General features: G+C 43.1%; 2 protein-coding genes across 3 annotated transcripts; one reads left to right on the top strand and one right to left on the bottom strand.

The window, feature by feature from the left end:
- The first annotated feature begins 3,622 nt into the window (after nt 1-3,622).
- On the top strand, nt 3,623-10,146 carry tac1 (tachykinin precursor 1). Its single transcript, XM_071499449.1, has 5 exons — nt 3,623-4,004; nt 5,495-5,597; nt 5,683-5,706; nt 9,413-9,469; nt 9,574-10,146. Exons 1-5 carry the CDS (start codon nt 3,888-3,890, stop codon nt 9,618-9,620), a joined length of 348 nt encoding a protein of 115 aa, XP_071355550.1. The 5' UTR covers nt 3,623-3,887; the 3' UTR covers nt 9,621-10,146.
- Nucleotides 10,147-10,269: 123 nt separating this feature from the next.
- On the bottom strand, nt 10,270-23,795 carry asns (asparagine synthetase). Of its 2 annotated transcripts, XM_071499448.1 has the most exons (13): nt 23,665-23,759; nt 22,533-22,649; nt 22,035-22,290; nt 21,482-21,719; nt 21,191-21,376; nt 21,009-21,110; nt 20,027-20,154; nt 19,715-19,841; nt 17,255-17,361; nt 15,845-15,945; nt 14,356-14,437; nt 14,104-14,259; nt 10,270-12,558 (listed from the first exon to the last, which is right to left on the bottom strand). In XM_071499448.1, the coding sequence occupies exons 3-13, from the start codon at nt 22,281-22,283 to the stop codon at nt 12,349-12,351; spliced, it is 1,686 nt and encodes a 561-aa protein (XP_071355549.1). In that variant the 5' UTR covers nt 22,284-22,290; nt 22,533-22,649; nt 23,665-23,759; the 3' UTR covers nt 10,270-12,348. The 2 variants fall into 2 exon arrangements, with proteins under 2 accessions (XP_071355549.1, XP_071355548.1); XM_071499447.1 differs by lacking the exon at nt 22,533-22,649 and having other exon boundaries at nt 23,665-23,795.
- Nucleotides 23,796-24,056: the final 261 nt, after the last annotated feature.

Here is a 24,056-nt window from a genome sequence, read left to right on the forward strand (position 1 = left end):
CGATAACATTCAGCACAGCCACATCACACTGGGTTCAGGACGTACCTGGCCCCTAACTATAAGCTTTATCAGAGAGCAGAGTTTTAAGCCTGATCTTAAAGGTAGAGAGGAGGTCTGCCTCCTGAACCCAGACTGGGAGCTGGGTCCACAGGAGAGGAGCCTGACAGCTGAAGGCTCTGATCCTGGACCCAGACTGGGAGCTCTGCTTCGCTACAGGTTTCAGCTGGCTAATGGACCCCACACTTCACGACTATGTATCATTGTTTTCCTATTTCTCATCTTTCTCCAAAGGCATTGTTAGGATCTTAAATACATATAATTTATTCAATTATTATTAAGTCAGAAAGTTACACCATTACTGGATGCAAGTGCACCACCAGGTGCCAACAACAGCCCTCTAACTGCTTTGTGCTAATGCTCTCTCTCCCGCTCTCTCTCTTGCGCTGAATTGTGCTCATGCCAACACATGCCAAAAAATGAAATAATAATAATAAATCAAGAAATCTTTTACATCCGGGGCTATTTGCAAAGGCGCCTATGTCTCTCTCTCTCTCTCTCCTGGTTGTGTGAATGATGTGTTTGGTTTTGGTCTCTTGGGTGTTTGTGTGGTCCAGGTCTTCATGGTGGAGAGAAGGTCGAGTGGCACCAGGAAGTTGCTCGACAATTCCCAGATGTTTACAGAAGACAGTCTCAGAGCTCAGATCCTCTCTTCTGATTGGCTCACCGACCTGTTGTTACTAGAGCTCCAGAGAGAAGCTACACAGAGATGGTTTTTGGTTCTTAAAACCACAAATATATCTTCTGATGGAGATCAACACTTCAGATAGAACACAGGTGAAGTGTAAAATACGAGACCTTTCAGCCCCCTGACTGATATTGGGCAAATAAAATATGACTTGACTTGAACTGTCTGTTGGTGAAGCAGCAGTGAAGTACTGCTGTTGAACAAATGTAGTGCAGTAGAAACCAAGAAATGGAGTAAAGAGAAATAAAATAATTCAATCTAAACTGCAGATATAGCACAAAATAGAAATACTAAAGTAAAGTACAGTACCTGAGTAAATTAAGTAAATGTACTTAGTTACTTTCCACCGCTGGTTTCAGGTGACTGATGTTTCCCTAACTTTAACCCACATAGTTTTTTACTAAACTAAACCTGAACCACAGAGGAGGCAGATCAGATCAGAAGCCCATCATGTGACTCATTGCTGTTCTGGTCTGATGCAGTTTGGAAGGCTCTGATGATCCAGAGGCAGCGGGGCCAGATATGTAAAAGCTCAGTTGGGTTGTTCTGGGAGGTGATGACCAACCACCTGGTTGGTTCAGTCTGTTTGATGTGTTCGAGTGTTTTAGTTTTTATCCAGCAGGTCTGGTTTCAGTTCATATCGATCGCTGCCATCAGGTTCTTGAGCTGGAAAATGAACTGCATGAGCTCCTGTAGTGTAATATCTGGTGAGCAGGTTACACCCACAGAGAAAATTAACATGGTGAATTATCACAGCATCTTTAATTTGAAGGCATGAAAACATTATGGTGTACTTTTTTATCAGGGCTCACAGAGATGGTGACGATACCACATTTGAACATCAATAAATTATTTCCACATTAATAGCCAGACAGTGTAATTACAGTGAAATTAATTACCTTCCCCTCTGATTTGGCAGTGTCGTATATTATGTTACATACAGAACATGGTAAAGTATTGCAGTTTAACTAATAATTAATATTTTAACATCTCTGCTTTTATTTAGCATCTCCTGTGCTGCTTGAATTGAAATATAAATTGAATGTTTGGTGGGATCTCTGTTCAACCCCCCCCCCCAAGGTTTTTCTAATTCAAGCACATGCATTAACTGTTGGCACGGCGTTGCTTTGACTCAGCCTTCTCTTCCAACAAATGATCTGCTTTGGATTCATTCCATGCACATAATCGACTTCTGCTCTAATGTATTCATGCATTATATCAGCATGTCGGAGTCCCATTTGCTGCTGGATGCCTTATCAAAGTTAGAGCGTCCACTGTGACCAACTGCGCAATCCAGCTGATTGTATTACCCACACAGTGGTGACGACTGCACACGCCTCTCGGCCTCAGTGGACCGATGTCCCTTCATCTGCATATCTGTTTATCTCTGTGGCCCAACTTAACACGCCGCCCTGCTCACTTTACCTCCTATGTCTTCCTCCTCAGTCCTCCTCCTTTGTGGTGACTCCCTCTCAGAGTTCCAACAGCTCCGTCACCTCCCTCTCTCCTCACCTCCCCCCTTTCATCTGTTAATCGGATGAGCTGTCACAGTTGTGAGGATGATTAAATTCCAGTCCAGAGTGGCTCTGTGACCGTGGAGCCCCGCCTAGTAAGGATAAGTAATGAATGTTAGTGTAGACCTATCCACAGTCTCCTCACCTGCACACAAAGTTCAGCAGGACTTGTTCACTTCAAGTCCAACAACCAGGCATGATGACAGGTTTAGAAAAGGAAATATGCTCATGTTCAGAGTTTGGATTTGATGCCGCTGGCTCTCAGAAGCTATAATAACAAAATATAAACAATATCAAGGTCAAATACAGCATCCCTCAAAAATACTTCTGCTTATGTAAATTTGTGCTGCACCTTGGATTAATGAAACAAACAGATGAATAACACTTGCTATAGAAGACAGACTGAAGTCCATTCCCAGTGCAGGGGAAATATTTGCATTCGCCAATAGCACATGGGTAAATAAGATCAACTTATTGTTAATAGAATAAAGGCACTTGGCAAATCAAGCACTTGTTGAGGTGCATGAACACTGAACTTGGTGTGGCAGTGCAGTTCTCTATTCATCCCGAACATCCCACACTTTAAAAAAACAGCTTTTCTAATGGAAATCAGTGGCACCCTCGGGTCACACGCCCTTCTCCTTCCCATTCAGGCTTTGATATGAGAGGTTAGCACCGTGTTTTCTCTGAGCTGCAGGAGGAGGACGTATGTGACCAAAACATAAATGCATAAATATATATGTATAGAAAAGATAAAAAGATTAAAAAATTCAAGATAAAAACGGTACAATTACAGTTGGATAATATGGTCTTCAAATATAGGCTAAATGTACAGACTTTAATGAAGTTAAGCGTAATAGCTGTGTAAGGCCAAGTGCGTCATCACAGACTTCCGTGTGTGTTACGTTATTGTATAAATGTAGATACAAGTTTTCACTTCATATACGGGTCATATTAGCTTTTAAGATGTCAACAGAAGCAGAAAATGCTGTTTACAATCATGATTTGTTACACGTTTAGAGCTGCAACTTTCACTGTGCTGTGAAATGTGAAGCCCGTCCACCGCGAGGCTGCTGCCGGCGCCTTCCTGAATGTGAGAAATTACTACACCGTTATTGGACAAACTTTCTTATCAGTGTGAGTGATCGCAGCTGTGTTACGATCAATTACTGGATGTTGATAATAAAAGCGGTGTGAGGCGGGGAACTGCCCGGTGACGCACAGCATGTACAGCCGCTGACGACTGAAGTCCTGCGACCGGTAACTCAACTAAAAAAGTATCGGAACTCTCTCACGGCTGTGGCGGCGTTTCTAGGCAACGGTGCCCTGGCTGCTATAAAGGCGCGCGGGAAAGCGGCTCCGCACAGGTGCAGGACGCACGAGACCGAGTGCACGAGCTTCGGAGACAGCGGCGGGACGGCGCTTCGACGCACGCATGCGCGATGGACTACTGATCTCTGAGGGAAGACACGGTGCGCACAGCTGAGCCGCTGCTCCTGCCTGAACGCCTCTCTACTTTAGTTTTGTTTTGTTTTGTACTTGTTGTCAACGGGTTATTTTCGTAATATTTTTCACAGTAAATCTGACTGAATTTTATTGCGTCGCGGAAAGAAAAGAGGTTTGGCGCCATGAAGTTGTTGCTTTTACCGGTTTTAATGGCTTTTTTCGCCGTCGTCCAAGTTTTTTGCGAGGAAAACGAGGCAAAGGAAGAGGCGGACTACTGGGCGAGCAGCAACCAGATACAGGTAGTTTCCACTTACACGTAAATGACACTTGTTTCTCATTTGCTTTGAGGAACCTGTGTCTACTGTAAAAATGTGACAGAAGGTGAGCCAGTGAGATCAAACTGGATGTTCAGCTTGTTTTACTCAGGAAGGTCAGTTAACCAGCATCCAATCACGCAGGAGGGTATTTGCTACAAAAACCTTTTTTGATAATACCTGTAGGTGATAATATTAGCTACACTGATCCAGATGTTTTATAATGAGGTCTGATGTTTTACTCACTCTTTGGTCTCCATCAGCCATAATTTTGAGCTGACTGATTATTTCTAACTTATTAGACTTAAGAGTAGATGCAGACATGCACAGTGTGGAAACTACTAAAACTAGAAACATATCTGCTGCCAGTAGACCACAAATCTGTCTTTTCTAGGTCCAGTTTAATTAAGTTAATTTATGAATTTTCCCAAATACTGTCAATATTTGGAGAAGCACAGGATACAGCAAATGAATGCATCAGAAGATAAAATAATGAATTTTGAAATAAGAATTTTGATTTTGCACCATAAATATGTTGAACAGCCTCAGAAAGATGAAGATGAGGATTGTTGAAGAACAGCCAGCCAATGGGAAATTAAATAAAGCCCTAAGTGCACAGCCGAAACCCAGAAGATCTCCACTGATGTGAAACACATCCTGTGTTTGACATTGCGAGCTGGACACGAGCCAAGCTCCTCAGCTAATTCCTTAAACTGTTGGGCATTCTGCAGACCAATGAGCCCCACAATAAATCACTAAAACTGGACATTAGTGGCTCCCAGGACCACATCTCAGCAGACTAATGTATGCTTCTGAAATATATCCTAAGATAGAAATAGAAACACTTAATGAAAGTGCACAATTCAAGGCTTATGTGGATTATGTGGTGGAGGTGGTGGTGTGGGAGGGGTGTGGTGCGAGTGGGGGTGGGTGGGTCAGATAAAATTTTTCAAGATAATGATAATCAAATGTCCAAGTCAGGTATTTGGCTTTTTTTTAAATTCATCAGCAGAAGAGTAGTAATTAAGAGAAAAAATGTGCAAATACCAGATAAAATAAAGATAAAATACCTTTTCAGTAGCGTTGATCAATTACTAGAAATATTATTGAAATTGCATTATGGTTAAGTGCAATATCTAATTTTCCAGAGCTACAAATTTTTTTGATAAAGGTGAAATGTGTTACAACATAAATGAAGTATTGTGGTGCTACAGAGCCTCCAAATCATATTCTCCATATAGCATTTTCAAATTTTTGTCATGAAATGCAGAAATCATGTCGTAATTGCAAATTTCTGCCAAAAATTATCGCGGTATAATATTCTTTGCATATCATTCCTTCCTACGTTTCAGTTCGCAGTTATGGCTTCATTTGTCCCCAAAGTCTTTTGTCTTCACACAGAGGTTTCAACACATAGGAACAGCACAGTGACACTATGTCTCCATGTCACACTCATTGAGATTTTCCCTCCTCAGGATGGCTGGCTTTCCAGCAACCCATTCAGAGAAATCCTCCTGAGGATGACGAGAAAGCCGCGGCCACATCAGTTCATCGGTCTGATGGGGAAGCGCTCCATGGGTGAGAGCTGCTTCTCAGCACTGTGCAGTTTTTGTTTGCTTCTGTAGACCTGTCTCTAAACTTTGTCCTGTCTCTCCTCACACAGCAAATGCACAGATCACCCGCAAAAGTAAGTACTACACACAAATCACATTCACTCACTTGTTATTATATAATTTAGAATCTATGTTATGTCAGTTCTGTGCTGCATGTCCATCTGATCTTGCACAGTCAGGATGAAATCAGTAAGATTTAGTGGAGCTCCAGCTGATGACTCAGTGTGATCATTTATTAGTGTCTGCTGGAAACATCTGTCCTCATTCCCTCAGTTCTGGTCATATGGTCGTGTCTGTTAAAAACACCTGTCTCCATATGAGGTGATTTTTGAGTGTTTTCTAATAACCTGAAGGATTTAATAGGTTGGAGAAATGATGCTGTGCAGGGTCATAGTCAGGATTTTAGATGTACTGTGGTTATGTCCCCCCCCCACCAAAAAGAAACTCAAAAAAATATTTTATTTGGATCTTTCATATTTCACTGATTCAGTTATCAGTCTCTGCAAGTTTTATTTCCCAACATGTTTTAAATGCTGTCTCAAAGCCTTCTCCACACTTCATTCATGCTATTCTTGGCCTAAAAGTAAGTACATTTAAACAGATTAAGTCTATAAAAATCAGCCTAAATATAATGTGTATGATATAAACAAGCAATAAAAACTCCCACCAGTAGGGATGGGTACTGAAACGTTGAATTAAACACGGCTCAGGGCTAAATTTGAAAGACCATAGTATCAATAAGCTCCAATTTTAACGGTTCTGCTCTTGGTACTGGAGAAATGAAGAAAAAAGATTTCTTGTTTATTATTGCCATAAGAATTAACTTCATTTCTCATCTCACCAACTCTGTTTTATTTTCACTGTTCCCAACACAGAAGAGAGACATCTCTCTCTCTCTCTCTCTCTCTCTCTCTCTCTCTCTCTCTCTCTCTCTCTCTCTCTCTCTCTCTCTCTCTCTCTCTCTCTCTCTCTCTCTCTCTCTCGCACTGTGCAGCGCACACACGAACACAGAGACCCTCCTCTTAGTGACAAAGGAGAGAACTAAATGTTCAAAGTGTGGCGAAGTGTTTTTCATGTGAGTCCAGAAACACGCGCGATTTGTCGAAAAATCTCGTGAAAGTCCATCAAACCATGTAGTTCAGCTGTCGTTGGTCCAAGTGTGTTTTGTGTGCGAGCAGCCTGGAGCCCACACGCAGAGTTAATTAAATTATATCAACATGAGTTAATGATGAAAAGTAACTATTAGCCAGCTGACTGTTCTGGGTGTGTTCTTAAATTCAATCTGAAATGGACAGAACATCATCTGCACTGTCGTTCAGAAACTCAGGTTCAGGTTCAGGTCACTCAGATTTAGTGATGTGGGTTCTGCTGGCAAACTACTGCACAGTAAAAATACTGTAAAAAAAAAAGTCCTGTAGTAAATCATTGTGTATTACTATATTTGTTTTCCATCATACAGAACGTGGCATCAGTGTTAAAATAAAATCAACCTATTGAATAACTGAATCCTCCCAGATTTTGCAAACATCACTAATTGAGTAGAATATTTATATTTGTGTCCCTGGTTAAGAAAGAGTGCATAAATTGGAGGGAGCAAACAATTTCACAGGATTTAATTAACTGATAGCCGCCACAGATTGTTGCACCATGGCTGTTGTTTTGAACGTCGGTGCGTCATGAATATGGCAGCACAGAGCAGACGTCTGTGTGGGACAGAGGAGAGAGATAAAGACACAGAGGAAAAAGGGAATGAGGAGGAGGGGATTTTCCTCTTCTCTCTGTGAGGGGTTTTTGTCTAAATTAGTCACCCACTCAGTGATGCAACCCAGCACAGCATAAATAAGTATACATTTAATTTATTCCTCTGATGCAGGCTGGACTATAAGTCACTCATCATTAGGGGGTGGGGATGGGGTTCTGGGATCAATGCCTCAAGGACATCTGAGAGTTAAATTGGATTGTTTACGCTTGTGATGGATGGAAGGAGCTGTGCATTTTACCCTTCACTTATACCCAGGATGCTTTCTACCCTGATGTACCTACACTGTTTTCTTACACAAAATATCAGACTCACACACTAATACAAGGCAGCACCATATTATGTCTCCAGTACGTTCAGGGTTCAGTGTTCAGTGAGAGGCATATTTTATACGTTCACAGTCGACTCTCATCAGTGTAATGCAAATATTGATGTTTGTAATGTAGGATATTCCCTCAGGGCTCTGCACCACCCCCCTCATCCTCATCCTCAGTTTACAGCCCATTACTGTGACTGACTGGAGCCACAGTCAGTCTGCAGCTGTCCGTCACAGAACCTGACAGACAGAACCCGACAGAACCTGACAGACAGAACCTGACAGAACTCAACAGAACCTGACAGACAGAACCCTATAGAACCTAACAGAACCTGAAAGACAGATCCTTATAGAACCAGACAGACAGAAAATAACAGAACTCAACAGAACCTGACAGACAGAACCTTTTAGAACCCAACAGGCAGAACTTGACAGACAGAACCTGACAGACAGAACCTAACTGAACGCGACAGAACCTGACTGACAGATCCCAACAGAACCCAACAGACATAACATGACAGCCAGAACCTGACAGAACCCTATAGAACCTGACAGAACTCAACACAACCTGTCAGACAGAACCTGACAGACAGAACTCAACAGAACCCAACAGACAGAACCTGACAGAACCCAACAGAACCTGACAGAACAGTTTGGAACAACTGACTAAACATCTTGAAATTAATTTTTCATATGAGGTTGTTCTTCAGACTATTGGACAAACCAATGTTTCGCAGAAGTAAAATGGAAACACTTATCTCACATTCAAGTCATGGTGTGTGTTGTTTCAGGCCGAGGCAGATGCTGGAAATCTGCCATCATGTGTAATTTGAGTGATATCACAAGAGGAGAAAACAGCTTTATTCACATAACATCACACAGTGGAAACTCAAACCACTCACAACTGAGGTTTCTAAACTTTTCTAAAATCACTTCTGTTTTGCACAAACTGCAACGGAAATACGGCTACTGCTGATGAACAGCTGATGAACAAAAACTATTAAATTCCACAGTTCTCGATACCAAATTTGATTCAGACACAATGGTAACATTTCAGGACATGAACATGTTGAGGACATGTCCTGGAAGACTGGCTTTGAGCTGCTCGGATCAGTTTGAGGTGTTTTTGTTCTAAGAGCTCTGTGACACCATTTTCTGGCCTTTGGTCTAACTTGTCTCTTACTGTCTCCTAACTATCTCCATGTACGATTCTTAACATGTTTTTTTTCCCCACAAATCATTGAGGCTGCTGCCATTAGACATGTTGTTATTAACTGTGCTTTCTTTCCTCTTCCTCCCTTTACATAAACAGTCAGACAAGGACACTAGTTTATTATTCTGTCTCCAGTCCCTTCGACATCTACAGCTTCTGTACCTGGAGTTCTGTAGAAGAAGTGTTTTGGCTTCAACTTGGTACAGAAGTACCTTGTGACATCCAGGAAGACAGATGTCACAGAAAATATAATGAAAGATTTAACTTAATGAATAAATAGAGAAACATTAAGCTACATAATGAAATGTCTATCTATAAAATAAAATCTAAACGATCAGATTTTTCCTGTAGCTGTTGTGGGTGGGGTTGTGCTGGGGGAACTTCAGTATTTCTAAAGTCTTGGTCATGGCCCTGGCTGCAGTTGTGGTGTTAAGTTGGTCACACACTGATCTACATGAAGTGTTTCAAACTGAAATATCTTTTTCTGTGAAGGGCATAAAGTCAACTCTTTTGTTGGACTGATGGGGAAAAGAAGCCAAGAGGAGCCAGGTGAGTTCAGTTCAGTCCTCCTTCAGCTCTGACTTTATGTTACGAAGTGATTGAAGGACCAGAGACAGTGAAGTGTGACGCTAACGAGCTCTCTCCCTCTGCAGAGTCCTACGAGTGGAGCACAATACAGACGTACAACAAGCGCCGCTAAAGGGTCGTCTCTGCAGCCGCCTGCTTCTCATCGAGCCGTTCCTCATCCGTGGGAGGCGGGATGCCTCAGTTTCTCCTCACTGTGTATAGCTGTTAGTCAAATAAAATGATTCTGTTTCCACATTGTAGTGAAGTAGCAGTGCTGTACCTGTGCCAGTTTAATTTGTCCCAGCAGAAGGTAGATTGGAGGGGGGGGGGGGCATCATTGTTAATGTTTGTGCTTTCTGTGAGCATTTTCCACTATCTGCCATATCACAAAGACTAAATGTTGTTGTGGACCATCAGAGCAAAGCTGTACCCCAGGGTATGCTGAAAATTGCACTGCCAAAGTCACTGTATAGTGCCTCATAACTGTTTAATTGCAACTGATTGTTCTATAAATACAACACACTGGGACAGGTTCTCATTTTGGCTTCAACTGACTTCAGAGGAGCCGTTGTGTTCTGGCTGGACTGTCCGATGTGACAGGATACCTGTGTGTTATAGTGATCTGACAAATATTAAAATTATTTTCTTTACTGGTTCAACGTCAGCTTGCAAGTTGTGAACTCCTTGTGATGCATAACTGACTGTGATGAACCCTGCTGGTTGAGTGGGATAAGGGGACACTCTGGTGGGGGAAGGAGGTGCTGCACACAAACTCATCACACTGCAGAGCCAGAGGAATTTATTTTAGTAGCAGTCAGAATGACACAGAAACAATTACTAGGAAAAAAGATGCTGGTAATGAATACGTCAGGGAGTGGACAAAAGTATACAAGTGACAACATGGTGCAATAAACTAATGTTCAAACTGGAGGTCATAGCAGGCTGTATTTTGTCCACTGCCTGAAGTTTACAGTCATCAGTTCACTTCTCAACCATCAAACAAGTGATACTGTGGTACATGTATTTTTTTATCATGATATAAGCAAATCTAATGAAACCTGACAAATCATGGCACTCATGTCACATCACATGGGTTGACACATTTCTATCACGAACATAAAGTAACACACACTAGTCTGAAACACACGTCTGCATAGTCACCTCAAACCGGAGACTCGTCATCAACCAGTGTGAGAAGTCATGACTCACCTGTACATAACTGACACGTTGCATATACACAGAACCAATCAACGAGCTGCAGCAGCAGTGTTAGCAGCTCTGCATAATTCATGTGAGGTTAAAGCCAAAACCAACATATACATCTTAGAAACAACTGAGGTCCTTCTAATGATCAACGTGAGGTCAAGCAACAGTCTGAAGTTATTAAAATACATTTACTATTATGTCAAATGTGATTTATGAGGCTCTCTCAAAGTAACCTTTCAGTAGGCGAGCTGTGTAAAATGTTTTCTCATGTAATCAGGATGAGACTGATGTTGCGTTCATGAACCCTGATCACAGCTGAAGCTCAGACTCAGAATGTTGTAGTTGGGTCAGCAGACCTCACAGACTGCAGCTGCAGACGACCAGTGTTCGCTGGGAGTCATCACCTGTTCAGCCTCATTATGTCTCTGCAGGGTCCTTTTCATCTCAGACATCTCAACATCCAGCGACTGGAGGATTAACTTGGACTCTGACAGAGTTGGTCAGATCTACCTGTTAAAGAATGACTGACTCTTAGGAGTTCTACCACAAACCACATGCACAGAACACGCGTCAGCACATGGCAAGAGGCGCTGAACGCACCTGTGCTTCTACAGCTCGGATCTAAAGAGGAGCAACAACTGTTAGAAAACTGAAGCACGACAACTTCTAATGAATATTTAACTAATAAAATGCACGTCTCATAAGCACAGCACTTATATTTGCTAATTAGATTGAATTAATCAGGTCCAACTCTTGGCTGGACTTTGTCACTCAGTAAAACAAAGACATGCAGCCCCTAAGGTTTTCGGCTGGGATGAATTCTTCTGGTTCCCGCGCAGGCAGATGGCACAGCGCAGCCAGCTGACAGTGTTTGATGTGTGTGTGGCCAGATGCATTTCAGCATCTTCTAATACGTAACACTTGAGTGCGCTGTACATTAATGGTGCATTAAAGGGATGTTTATCAACGAGACAAACTGCAGCCTCAGAAATGACTTTGGACGTGCTTCAACATCTGTTATTTTGTGCACCGTCTGTCAATGTCTGACAAGCTGTGACATGTCTCTCTTCTCCCATCTTCTATTTCATGGGCATCTAACTAAACAGATTCATTTGAATTTTAATCAGTACATCTACTAACACAGGGCCTTTAACAGCTCATAATTCACTTGTGTTCCTGCAGCACATGGCGTCTGCACAGCAGCGCTGAGGCTGCTCAGAGCGGCGGCTGAGGGCTGACGCTGCTGATCTTCAAGGTGTGATTTCTGTGATGCACGGGAAACACAGGAGACCTTCACAAACTTCTTTTGAAAGAGTCTGTAGCAGGTTGTGCTAAGTGCGCACAGTGGATGACAGGATGCTGGAGCACACACATCAGCCCTGCTGCTTTCACACGGTCTCAAAGCTGAGTCCCGTCAGTTTATGAATAAGTGGGACTGCCTGAACAGGAGGTCTGAGAAACATACGGCTGGATCTGAGCCCCAAAAGACTAAAGCACATCCCAGTGTGACACACGTCATGTACAGTGTAACAGACTAATTCCTAGTGCGTTAAATTTGATCAGCAAGGTAAAGCTCAGTATAGCACAGCAGAGTTTACAGAGAGGACTAACATATAACTGAGTGACGGACACAGGCACGCAGCTGCTCCAGCCAATCACTGGTCTTTATCAGGTTTGTAGATGGACAGGGTCCGGGCTGATGGGTCAGAGGCGTTGATCCAGCGCGGCATCCAGTAATGGGAGAGCCACTCGGCGCGGCCGGGGTAGTGCTTCTCAAACACCTGCCTGAAGTAGTAGGCCTCTTTGGTGTACGGGGGGTTGTGAGGGAACGTCTTGCGAGCCTTCTCCATCTGGTCGTCGTTCACCTGAGAGAGGACAGAGAGCCGCTCAGACATGGGGGAAGGGGCTCCATCATTTACACATGATCAAATCTGCACACACTATTGACTGCAAGCACGTGTTCCCATTTCGAACTGAAAATGATACAGTCTGACTGTTTTCTCAGCTTCAGTGCTGTTTCCTTTAAGATTCACCCCTGTAAACACTGTGACAAAAAAAATGAAATTCTGTAAAACCTCATCTGCTGATGAAGACCCTGTGATGTGATCAAAAACTCCAGAACAGCTCCTCTGTGAACCTGTAAGTTGATACTGTTTCCAAGTCAGGATTGAAGTCTTAATGTGACCCACATATGGAAATTTAGACAACTCAATGACAACTCCAGCCACTGAAGATCATGTGATATGACTGAAAGCTCCAGAACAGTTGCACCATTAAGTCTGATTGTTTTGTCCAAAGATAAATAAACTGAGCTAAATGTCATCATCATCCTGATTTCCTGCACAGTTCAAGCATGTAGGTCGGGGTCGGCAAGTAAGTTTGGCCTCGGCAAATTTTTTCTAACCCATTACATGTTGGGCCAGAACATAATCAAAGGCTAATTTTAAGAAACTGATGAATAAATACGCAACTTAAATTTACTTCATTGTTTGGCTGATTCATTGAAATGGTTTTTTCATATCACATCATATAGCTGCTGTAAAGCAAGTGACAGAACCTTTGGAACCTTCTGTCAGAACTTTTCATTATAAAAGCTAAAAGCTTGTTTGAACTATAGAATTGCAGGAACATTCTTGTGCTTTTATTTTGTTGACAGAAGAAGAAGTGATTCTGTGGGGAACTGTTACTGCTATGACAGTATAATAAGCATCTTCAGGTGGGGGGCTCTGTTTCAACATTAGCTACATCTTAATGTGAGACTCAGTTCGATATTGTAAGATCTAAAAAATCAGATTATCAAATTATCAAAATAATCTGGCGTGTCAGGACCCTGGATTTGCCTCACCTACTGTAAATGGACTGCGGCCATCCTTCAAGTATTATTTACTCATGTGCTTTTCCTGCCTTGTCAAGTCAAAATGTCTGCTGGGAAAGGGGTCCATACATTGAGTCTACAGGGGGCCTCGGAGGCCTCAGGAGCCTCAGGTGCTGCTTCTGCAGAGCTCTGGAGTCTAGACTTCCCTCAGGCTACCTGTTACCCACATCAGCATGGATAAGACCATGTAAAGAGAGGAACAATCATAACTGACCACTACTCATAATACTTGACTTCAGTAGTTTAACTGTGCATCAACCTTAATCTGCTCTTTGCCTTCAGCCACAGCATCAGCCACAGGAAGTGGGACCAGTGACTCCCTGTGGGACCTGTTTTAAATGAGTTTTGTTATTTTTACCATCAAAAACGGCTTTGCATAAAATATTTCTTCATCATGGAGGCCATTAATACTCTCTCACTGGACTGATCTACATTTCATTGTTCCTTCTTCTTTGGACATGAAACTGATCAAACTGATCAGCTTGATCATGGTATCAGTCACCGCGTGATTGGTCGGTCCTACAGCAGCACGTACCATCGACTCCAGATGTTCCTGCAGGCAGGTGTACCATGACTTCTTCACAGACATCATACCGTCGCTGAAGGCTTCTTTGCGCCTCCACAGGATCTCATCAGGGATCAAGTTGATACCCTTGAAAGATTCCCTCAGAAGGTGCTTCTCCACTCCATTCTGCTTGCACAGGACACACAACATAACACAGGTGTCACTGCCTCGGTTCCTGTTTTCGCCGTCAGACATCTGGTTTGACTGCGAAGATCGACTGACCTTAGGAATCCTCATCTCCTCGGGCAGGGAGAGGTAGTACGCCGTGAATCTGTGGTCCAGGAAAGGCACTCTGAGCTCCAGACTGAGAAGTAACAAGTTCAACCGGTGAGTTGAGACATAAAAAATAAAAAAAACATTTGAAAAGTCAGTGATTCATTATATGACCTCTGAGCACAAGGATGAGTGTTGCACACAAGTGATTCCCTCAAACCTTCAACCTCAGCTGGTAGAAAATGGTTGATCACTATCATTTATCAGTGGTCATCATTTTTTATTCATTTTCATGACTCAAAATTTTTTTACCTTATTGATCATGATGGATTTGGATCCTGTGGCTTATTATTGAGGTTTAATGAATCACATTTTGCTGTAATTACAATGCATGATTAATTTTACTGGTGATGTGCCTCAATCATGCTGCTGCTGTTTCCGTCCATGGAGGATTTACCTTTTTGTGGTTAAATTGAAAGCAAGATCATTAAAACCATCACAGAACTGAACATTAACGCTCCTAAAAGCTGCTGCACAATATTAATTAGCACAATGTCTGACATCAATCCATAAAGTCTGTTTTTCTGCCCAATTCATAAATGACTTCCTGAATAAAAGCACCAAAAAACTGAAATTGCACTGATGCTTCATACAGGGATGACTAATTATATTTTTCATTGAAACAACACAAAGTGAATTAAATGTTTTAAGAGCTGCCACCAGCATTCATACACAGAGAGTATCCCACAGTTCAACGGGGCTGAAATAATTTGTACATCAATTAGGAGATTGACAGAAAATGAACAGGCTGTAATACTGTGATAATCAATGAATGGTTTAAGTTGTTTAATCATGAAAAAATGCTAAATTGCTGTTTGATATTTACTTTTCTTTACTGTGGAACATTGTAAACTAAATATCTCTGGGTTTTAGACTGTTTGTAAATTCTGTGAATGACACCACTGTGCCATTAGGCTTGGCCTATATCCAAAATGTAATATCTCGATACAGTGCAGCCCAAATATCACGATACATGATATTATCATGGGGAGTTGTTGTATTTTATGTTTCAGTTGCTTTTTTTTGAAAGGTTCCATACAGTCTAAAGGCAGATGTCCATGTGTTTGTGATTATAAAGCAGGTCTAGGTTCTATATTAATACTGTGAAAGTATCAAAGCCTCAGTCCACAGAGAAATGCACACAGCCTGTATTCAGATACTGAGCCTTAAAACCAGCCGTCAGGACTTCTGGAACTTTGTGATGTCACAACAAAGCAGTCACAGCCCTCAGCCATGCCCCAAGCCCCGCCCACCTGGACCCTCCATCCAACCTTCAGGATTTGGTTTCTCTCAGTGTTTACCTGAAATCTGCTAGATTTTTATATTTTTCAAAAAACACATGGACATCTCCCTTTAGACTGTGTGGACCTTTAAGGAGTGCTCCTAGCCTTAGTTCTCTAGCGATGGCAGTGCTGGGAGATGAAGTGAAAGGTGCTACCCATGTGCAGCAGTGGTGCGATCAGCACGGAGAACATCAAACAGGTAGAGCTCCTTCATCAGTCGAACGCTGTCCTCTGCTGCTGCTTTGGGATTCGGAGCCTGGAGGAGCAGGAACACACACTTAGTTCAGACATTCAGCCCTTCATGTTCATGTGACGGAAACTGAACCACATCGTCCTCTCTGAATTGACCAAACAGTGATGACAGCAGATCTTACACAGTACCAGTCTGAAGTGACTGCAGTCAGGGTCACGTAAAGACCACAGCATCTTTTTCCACCCTCTAAGATCACAGCGTGAAATGTACAACTTCAAACATCATCATCTACTATCAACAAAGAAAATAATACAGTCAGTTGAACAAACTGTGAAACACTGAGAGAGCCAGTTTATGTTGAGGAGACTCTGCTCGTATGAGGTCAGACTGGCGTCACATTGTCTGACAACACTCATCCTGTCTTCTAAGTTTTCAGTTGTATATACAGCCAAGATCTTCCTGCACGACCTCGTTGAGCCTGTGCACTGTTGGATATTGTACAATTATAAAAGAATCTGCTCTCACACTGTGTTAAATGATGAGACTGATGTCTCAGGAGGTGAGTGTCAACCACCTTCCATAAGTCGGCTGTTATCCAGGGCTTCAGCATACTTCAGTTGGTCACATGGTTCAGTTCCTCCTCCTGCTGTATGGCGACCCCTCTGCTGAACTGAAGCAGGGGTTCTTTATCTGAATTGCTGCGCTGCACAGTGGAAATCAAACATGTGTCTGTGCCACAGAACTGAACTTGACTCTTGTGATTCTGTCACTTGACTCTGAAAGGATGGAAGCTGTTGATTTTTATAATGTGGCACTATGCCGATATCCCTGCAGTAACCCCAGTCTTTCCCGCCTTCCAGCCCTGAGTTCTCCCCTTCCTGGTATATACCAGCAGATCATCTCCACTGTCTCTCTGCCACTTTTTTTTGTCTGTTGCCAGCCACCACCCTCCCCCGACTTCACCTCCTGTTTATCCTGCTTCTGTCTCCTGAGCCTAAACACAGGTGAACTGATCTGCGTCTCTTCATTGTACATTTGACTCCCTCTGATTCTGAGGCCTGATAATTAAAACAGAATCATTTTCTTGCAAAACAACCACAGGCCACAGCAGCAGCCAACGTCTCATCCCTCTGCTGCAGGACTGAAAGGTTCTGGAAATCCTCTGTTCACTGTCATCACACTGTTCAACGCCTCAGACAGAGACAGTGGATCATGACACAGACTCAATCTTTACTAAATACACAAATAAGCTAATGGAGAATTTGGATATAGAGGGATCAATAAAGTATTTTTTATCTTTCTCTTTAAAAATCACGAGTCAAACCTTAGTTTGTCTGACCCGGCTGCTGTGATTGGTTACTGGAGGACTTGCCTTGTGGAAGTAGATGTATCCCTGAGTCAGTTCATCCGAACCCTCTCCAGAGAAGATCACCACACTGTCGGTCTTCTCCCTGATGTGCTTTGAGACCAAGTACATCCCTGCAGAGGAACAGACAGAGGTGCTGCGTTACACTCACTGACCCCATTACAACGCTGCTCGTATGAGTGAATGAAGAACGTTGACACAACACAAAGCTAAGCCCCGAAAAAGGCCAGTAGTCTATACTATGCAGGAATGCACGTGATATTTTTTTTGTTTGTTTTTTTTTGTTTTTTGCTCTGCTGCCGAGTCCGACCATCACTTCACTGCTTTTCTTAGTGTACGCTGTACCTTGGCACGTGCTAAATAAAACTTTGAACTGCTGTTCAGTGGCAGCATCAAAACATGAAACATCACATACGATCATGTAATTCTAAAAACACCTGAAACATAAAATACAATAATATAAATATATTACAATTTTTCAAGATTTTTTTTTCTGTGCCAAAATTCAACAATCAATAACATAATGCAGTGATACCAACTTCAAATTTTCTAATCAACAACGACCGTATGAAATAACAGGCCAGGCGTCTGTGTAGCACCTCAGCGTTTCATTTACAGTCTGATGGGACCCACTTTGCCTCTAATAGCAGCGGTTCCTGTGGTTTGGATGCTGCACTGGGTCATATTGTGATTTTGATAATATTTTGATGAACTGATCAAATAATAAAACCAAAGTAAGAATCACATAATTGATACACAGGTAATAAATTACACTTTGTTTTGCAGATGCTGTCTGAGTCCAGTTTGGATACGATGCATGTTGTGTGTTGTTGTTTCATAGTTAGATGGTGTCATTTGTTTTTTTTGTTTGGGTCATTTTGGTTTTAATGATGCACCCACACCTTAAATTACTGCCTCCTGTTCTCGGTCAGGGTGGGGTCATATCAGAGGTGCATTGTGGGTCATTTTTATATGTAGATTGTACTCATTATTACATGTGATCAGTGGGTTGTGGCACATTTGGGGGGGGGGGGGGGGGGCAGCAGTGAGCCTAGTCACAGCTCACACACACTGCACAGAGGAGCAGACAGACAGGGTCAAATCACATCTTTAAATCAGATCAACGTGATGTCCTGATTAAATAACGAAAAAATATTTTAAAACTTTATGGATTTTTGAACTGCCCGCGGATGCAGTGACTAGGGTCTGTTGTTAATGTGTTTGAGAGAGAGAGAGAGAGAGAGAGAGAGAGAGAGAGAGAGAGGCAAGGGGCGGCTGAGTAAATCAACTATAAGCTTTTATCCATCTAAATTAGAAAAAAAAAAGAAAAGGAAATCAATATGAGGCGGCCAGTGTTGATATTGTAGCTAACTGCCACAAATAAATGAAGTATGGGAAACACTGCGTACATTGCCCCCCACTGAACTAATCCCACTGGATCCCACTGTGATTCACTGAGGGAAATCAGGAGGAAAAGGAATGCAGTGATTCAGCATCAGTGAGCACTGTGATCAGCTGAAAGGTGGCGGTCCAACCCACATAATGATTTCAGGGCAGAAACGTACAAACATCACTGATTATCTCACAAAGAGACTGCTGTGTGCTGTTTCATATGTACTGATCACTGGCCTGCTCCTGTTCTGACAGAAACAGGGCTGACCTTCTGTGAATCCTCCTGGAGTTCAGTGTGAATAATGTGGATTATTTCTGCAACATACAGTAAAGTGCTAAAAGGTCTGAAATACATAAACCACCAGTGTAACATTCTTTAATATGCAGGAGAAGGTCGACTCCAGCGCTCAGATGATGAGGTTTATGTCCTACACTCACCACCCAAAACCTGTTCAGTGTTTATTAGTCCAATATAACAGATCTGCAGCAGCCGACATCAGTGGTTCCCAACCTGTGGCCTGGGACCCACTGCTGGGCCGTGAAGGTATTGCAAGTGGGTAGACAAACAGTACAATCGTGGTGAAAAGATGTAATTATATAATATAAAAATAGAAATTTAAATAATGTTTTTAAAAAATGCTTTGAGAAGATGTTACTTGGCCTCCGTAGTGTTACGGGCTCGTATGTGGACCGCCAACATTGTTGAGATTTTCAAGTGGGATATGAGGCGGGAAAGGTTGGGAACCACTGGTCTGCATCTTGCATCCTGCTCAGTTTTTGTTGACTTTATCAGAAAGGCCATTGCTGGTTGTATTATATTACACTGAATAATACTGAATCATTTTCATTTTCTCTGATTCTTCTTCTTTGATTCTTCTTATTTAATTTAAATAAGAGTAAACAATACACTGATATTTATAAGGCTGCAGCTGGGGCCCTGTTTTCCACTGCACCCAAATATAAGAAAACACAACTGCACAACATCAAAGAAAAAAAAAAAAACACTGCACCACAGACACATTACAGTCTCACACATAAAGTAGCTCGTTCTGTTTCGCTTCATGTTGCACTCACCAACAGAGGCACGGATGGTGGTGATGTCATAGGTCTCCAGGTGGAAGATGACGTCCTCTACTGCCTGGATGCCTTCCTCTACAGTGAAGTTCACCTCGTGGTGCTCACTGCTGATGTGAGCTGCAACCTGACCAACACAAAACAACTAACACATCAGACTCCAGACTCCAACCACAAACACCACTAACCACACGCAAGTGTTTGGCTCTTTCACTGTGTAAAGAAGCTAACATGGAGTTCACAGTACGGAGCTCTAACACTGCTGCCGGGGGATGTTCTGGGGTCTGAGGGTCTTCTATCTGAGGAACCGACCTTGCGAGCAGCGATGATGTCTGGACTGTCCTCTGAGCCGATGGAAAATGTCTGGATGGGATACTGCAGCTTCTCCTCTTTGGCCAGTTTCACCAGTGTAGCAGCAACCAAGCTGGAGTCCAGACCCCCTGAAGAACAGACAACATGAAGGTGGATCATTGACACAAACCACAAACCACAGACCACTAGGTCTGGTCCCACCAGCATTTTCACATGTGAAACTTTGGTCCAAAACACATTTGTTTCAATGGAAATGCTACAATCAGTGGATTTGCTTGGGGAGCCAAAGTCAATTCTGGACGACTTTTCACATGAGTTCAGTGTATGTGAACTCTGACTCGTGAATTTGCACCATTGGCAAACCTCTTGATGGTGATCTCCTCTCTCAGGCTTCTCTCTGGAGCTCTAGCAACAACAGGGGGGTCAGTGTCGTACAGCCAGACCAACTACAGGTAACACAGAGCCCAGTGTGCCCTGATTGGTCAGCATGCTGCTGGCAACTACACGCTCTGCCCTGAGCCATGGCTCTGGTTCTGCTCATGTCTTACTTTCTCACACAGAAGTAAACAAACGCTTGTGGCTCTCACAGTGGCTTCAGTTCTGCCTCATCAGTTCAAGCCAGAGTCCAATCCTGAACAAGAACACGACAGACCTGATCCACCTTCACGAGCTTGACCAGAGCCGCAGAACGAGTGTACCCACTGCCAAGCAGTCGGAAGGAGGGAACTCTGGGTTGTTTGTGGTTCTGCCACCGGCAGAGCAGACCAAGTAAATTTGTCACGGCATCTTTTCAGTGACAAAACTAAGGAAAACTCTTCATTTGAGGTATTTGTGTGCGTGCCAAGCATGGAGGGGGCGTCCAGTTTGCAGGTGATACTTTTATATTTCTATCTAAGTAGTTTACTTCTACATCATCCTTTGTTTCATGTATCAAGCAGCCACAAAGCTGTTTCAGTACATAGATGGCAGAATCGTAAATTACCTGAGAGAAGACAACCGATCCTCCTCTGAGCCATCAGACGTTTCCTTACAGCGTTCTCAAACAGGGTCCTGATGTTGCTTTTCACCGATTCCTCATCAAACTCTGTGGAGACGTCAGATTTTAAAAAGGCTAAACAAGAAGTCAGAGAACTAAATGTTAGTTAACAGTGAACAGCTACATACGTGTGGGTAGTCTCTCCAAAGTGTCATAGATGGCATGAGCAGGCTCTTGTGTGCAGCAGTGAAACTGCTCCATCTGAATGGACTGAACTTTGCCATTCTGCTTCAAATCAAAGACCTCAAAGTGCCCAGGGAGAAAAGGGACAATGTTGGCTGGGGTGGCCATCGCGTGGGTAATGTCTGTCAGCCCTGTGATCAGAATAACAAGTTCAGCAGTGCTGAAAAGGCACAAAACACTTCTCAGAGGAGTATAAAAGAGCCAGACTCAAGAAAGATGATAAACTATCCCGTTACCTTTAGCCTCTGAGCAGACTGCAAGGAAGCCATTGTTTGTCAGGAGTTTGAACAAAGGCCGGACACCGTACGTATCCCTTCCCAAGAAGACCTTTCTGTTGGCAGTGTCCAGCAGAACGAAAGCAAACACCCCATCCAGGAGAGAAGCCATCTTCTGGATGCCGAAGCGGTTGTACAGGTGGAGCAAAATCTCACCGTCCACCCTGGTCTGGTGATCAAACTCAAACTGCTTCCTCAGCTGAGTGAACGGTGGAGAGACAGCACACACAGGGGTTAATTTAGGTCATCTAGTGTCTTCACATGAAAGTCCCACTCCAAATGTAATTACACTGACGCTTGGCAGGTTTACCAGCTTCACCCTCTGACTTTAGTGTGTTGGCACGCTAACATTTGCTAATCAACATTAAACTGGGAACATCTTTAGTTTCAAGCCCAGGGAAAATTCAAATTTTAACCTGATGACATCACCAGAGAAAAAGTCAGGGTTAACCATGGTGGAGTTTCTGGAACTACCACCAACAAATGTCTCCAGGGAAGCAGCCAGCGTCCTTACCGTGTGGTGGTTGTAAATTTCTCCATTGTAGCAGAGCCACAGGAAAGGAAACTTCTTGATGCGTAAGGGCTGCATGCCATACAGCTGGTCCACAATGGCCAGCCGGTGGAAGCCAAAGCAGCAGTTGGTGTAGCCGTTGACATTCTCAAAGCGGAAGGCGTCAGGGCCCCTGTGAGCGATCTTCATGGCACTAGTGCACTGAGCCGACAGGCACTCATCGCTGCCAAACAAAGCCCAGATACCACACATTTCACAGCTGTGGGAGAGGGATCAAAGAGAAGAGAGGCAGACATGCAGTTTATTCACATACAGCAACAGAGTAATAATCTGACATGTAATGTTCAACTGGCACACAAACGAAACTAAGTTTGTAAAGAATATATGTGATTATTAAGGTTTTCTCAAATCTGCTGTAAATCAAATCAGAATATTAAGACATTCCAGAGACACTTACACCAAAGAGCTGTTGTAAAGTGTTCAGTAGAGAGGCTGTGTTACCTGTTCTACAGCTGGCGAATAACAGAGGATCAGTTACACACTGAACCACGCCGTTCTGCAGACGCCCTGTCCTCAGGCAGACTGCTGCAGGATTTATTTCCCACCACCACAATCAGCCTTCAAGTCATAGGATTAAAGATAGAATATTTTCCACATTAAAACGTCTAAAAACAATTAGGCTTTTGTTATATTTTTTGTCAACTGGTCTACTTACTTTACGAAATGTTTCCAGCAATTTTCAGACCTCAAGATCTAAAAAAGTGTATTGTGAAAGTGTGGTGCAAACTGTCAGACAAAATCACATTTCTCAACGTTTGAAAAGTGATGGAAATATTTTGGGATAATATCAAAACACAATTTAACAAAATATATAACATAGTTCTAGATGTTTTTAGACACTTTAATGTGGAAAAGTTACATATAGTAGCTTAAAAGAGCCGTTTAGGAAGAAGCTTCTGCTTCAGCAGCTTAAGGCAGACTTCAGGGAAGCCTCGCTGCTCCGAGCTGCCCCCGGCTCACCGCCGCCTGCAGGCCAGCCTCGCTCTTTCCCCACCTCGTTCTCATTGAACCCGGTTTGCAGCTTATGTCTACCTCACCACGACAACCCTAACCCTAACCCTAACGCGTTAGTTCTGAGTTACTGAATCGGGAAGTTCGGATCTGTGAATATCTTTCCAACTTTACCGAAGTACGCCAATCTCCATTTAAAATAGTACAAATTTAGTGTGCTTCGCTCTGGGAAAACCTAGACAGCTAACAACGCATCGTTGCGAGGCTCTCATAAATTCATTACATTATCGTTATATTCTTCGACTGATCATCACTTATTATGATATAATATTGGAGCTCATCCTTTATTCCCGCCCCCCTCCTCTTGGCGGTGTTTCCCGGCGGACTGAATGAAACGTCCTGCTGGTGGACGACGCGCAGGACGAGTTTCCAGCCCCACAGTGCGTCCACAGGCATGCTCAACGCGTGCGTGTACGTCTTCACGGTAAGCGATCAGAGGGAGTTCTGCTATAAACCCATTCATATGAAAGTCACCGCTGCGGTCCGCTCCGCGGGAATGCAGGCGGGTTCACATCGCATTCAGTCCGAGCCGAGCCGAGCCGAGCCGAGCCGAGCCACTCACCTTGCTCGTGTCCGCGCCGTCGGCCTGCTGCTGGAGCCGTCACCCCACGGTGTGCTGGGAGCTGGCTCTGATGCGCTGTCGTGAGGTGAGTCCGTCCACATGTAACCGGAACCGGTGACTGTATCTTCAAAATAAGAGCCCACCTGCAAACGACAATAAAGGAGCTAAAATTCGGTTAAAGCTAAAATTTACATTCAAATTCGTCAGAAAATCTATAGATCATGTTAAACCTACAGCTGTTAAACACATAGCCTGCTTGAGAGGCATACAGTAGTGTTAGTAGTTGTAATAGTAATGGTACCGGTAATGATGGTAGTGGTAGTTTGTTGAATTTTGTGATAATTTCAGCTAAATGTGCTACGCATGTTTACAAAAACAATGAGAACATGTCG

This window comes from Trachinotus anak, unplaced genomic scaffold, assembly GCF_046630095.1.
Source record: "Trachinotus anak isolate AG129_WGS33_773 ecotype Australia unplaced genomic scaffold, CSIRO_AGI_Tana_v1 ptg000016l, whole genome shotgun sequence".
NCBI classification, from domain to species: Eukaryota; Metazoa; Chordata; class Actinopteri; order Carangiformes; family Carangidae; genus Trachinotus; species Trachinotus anak.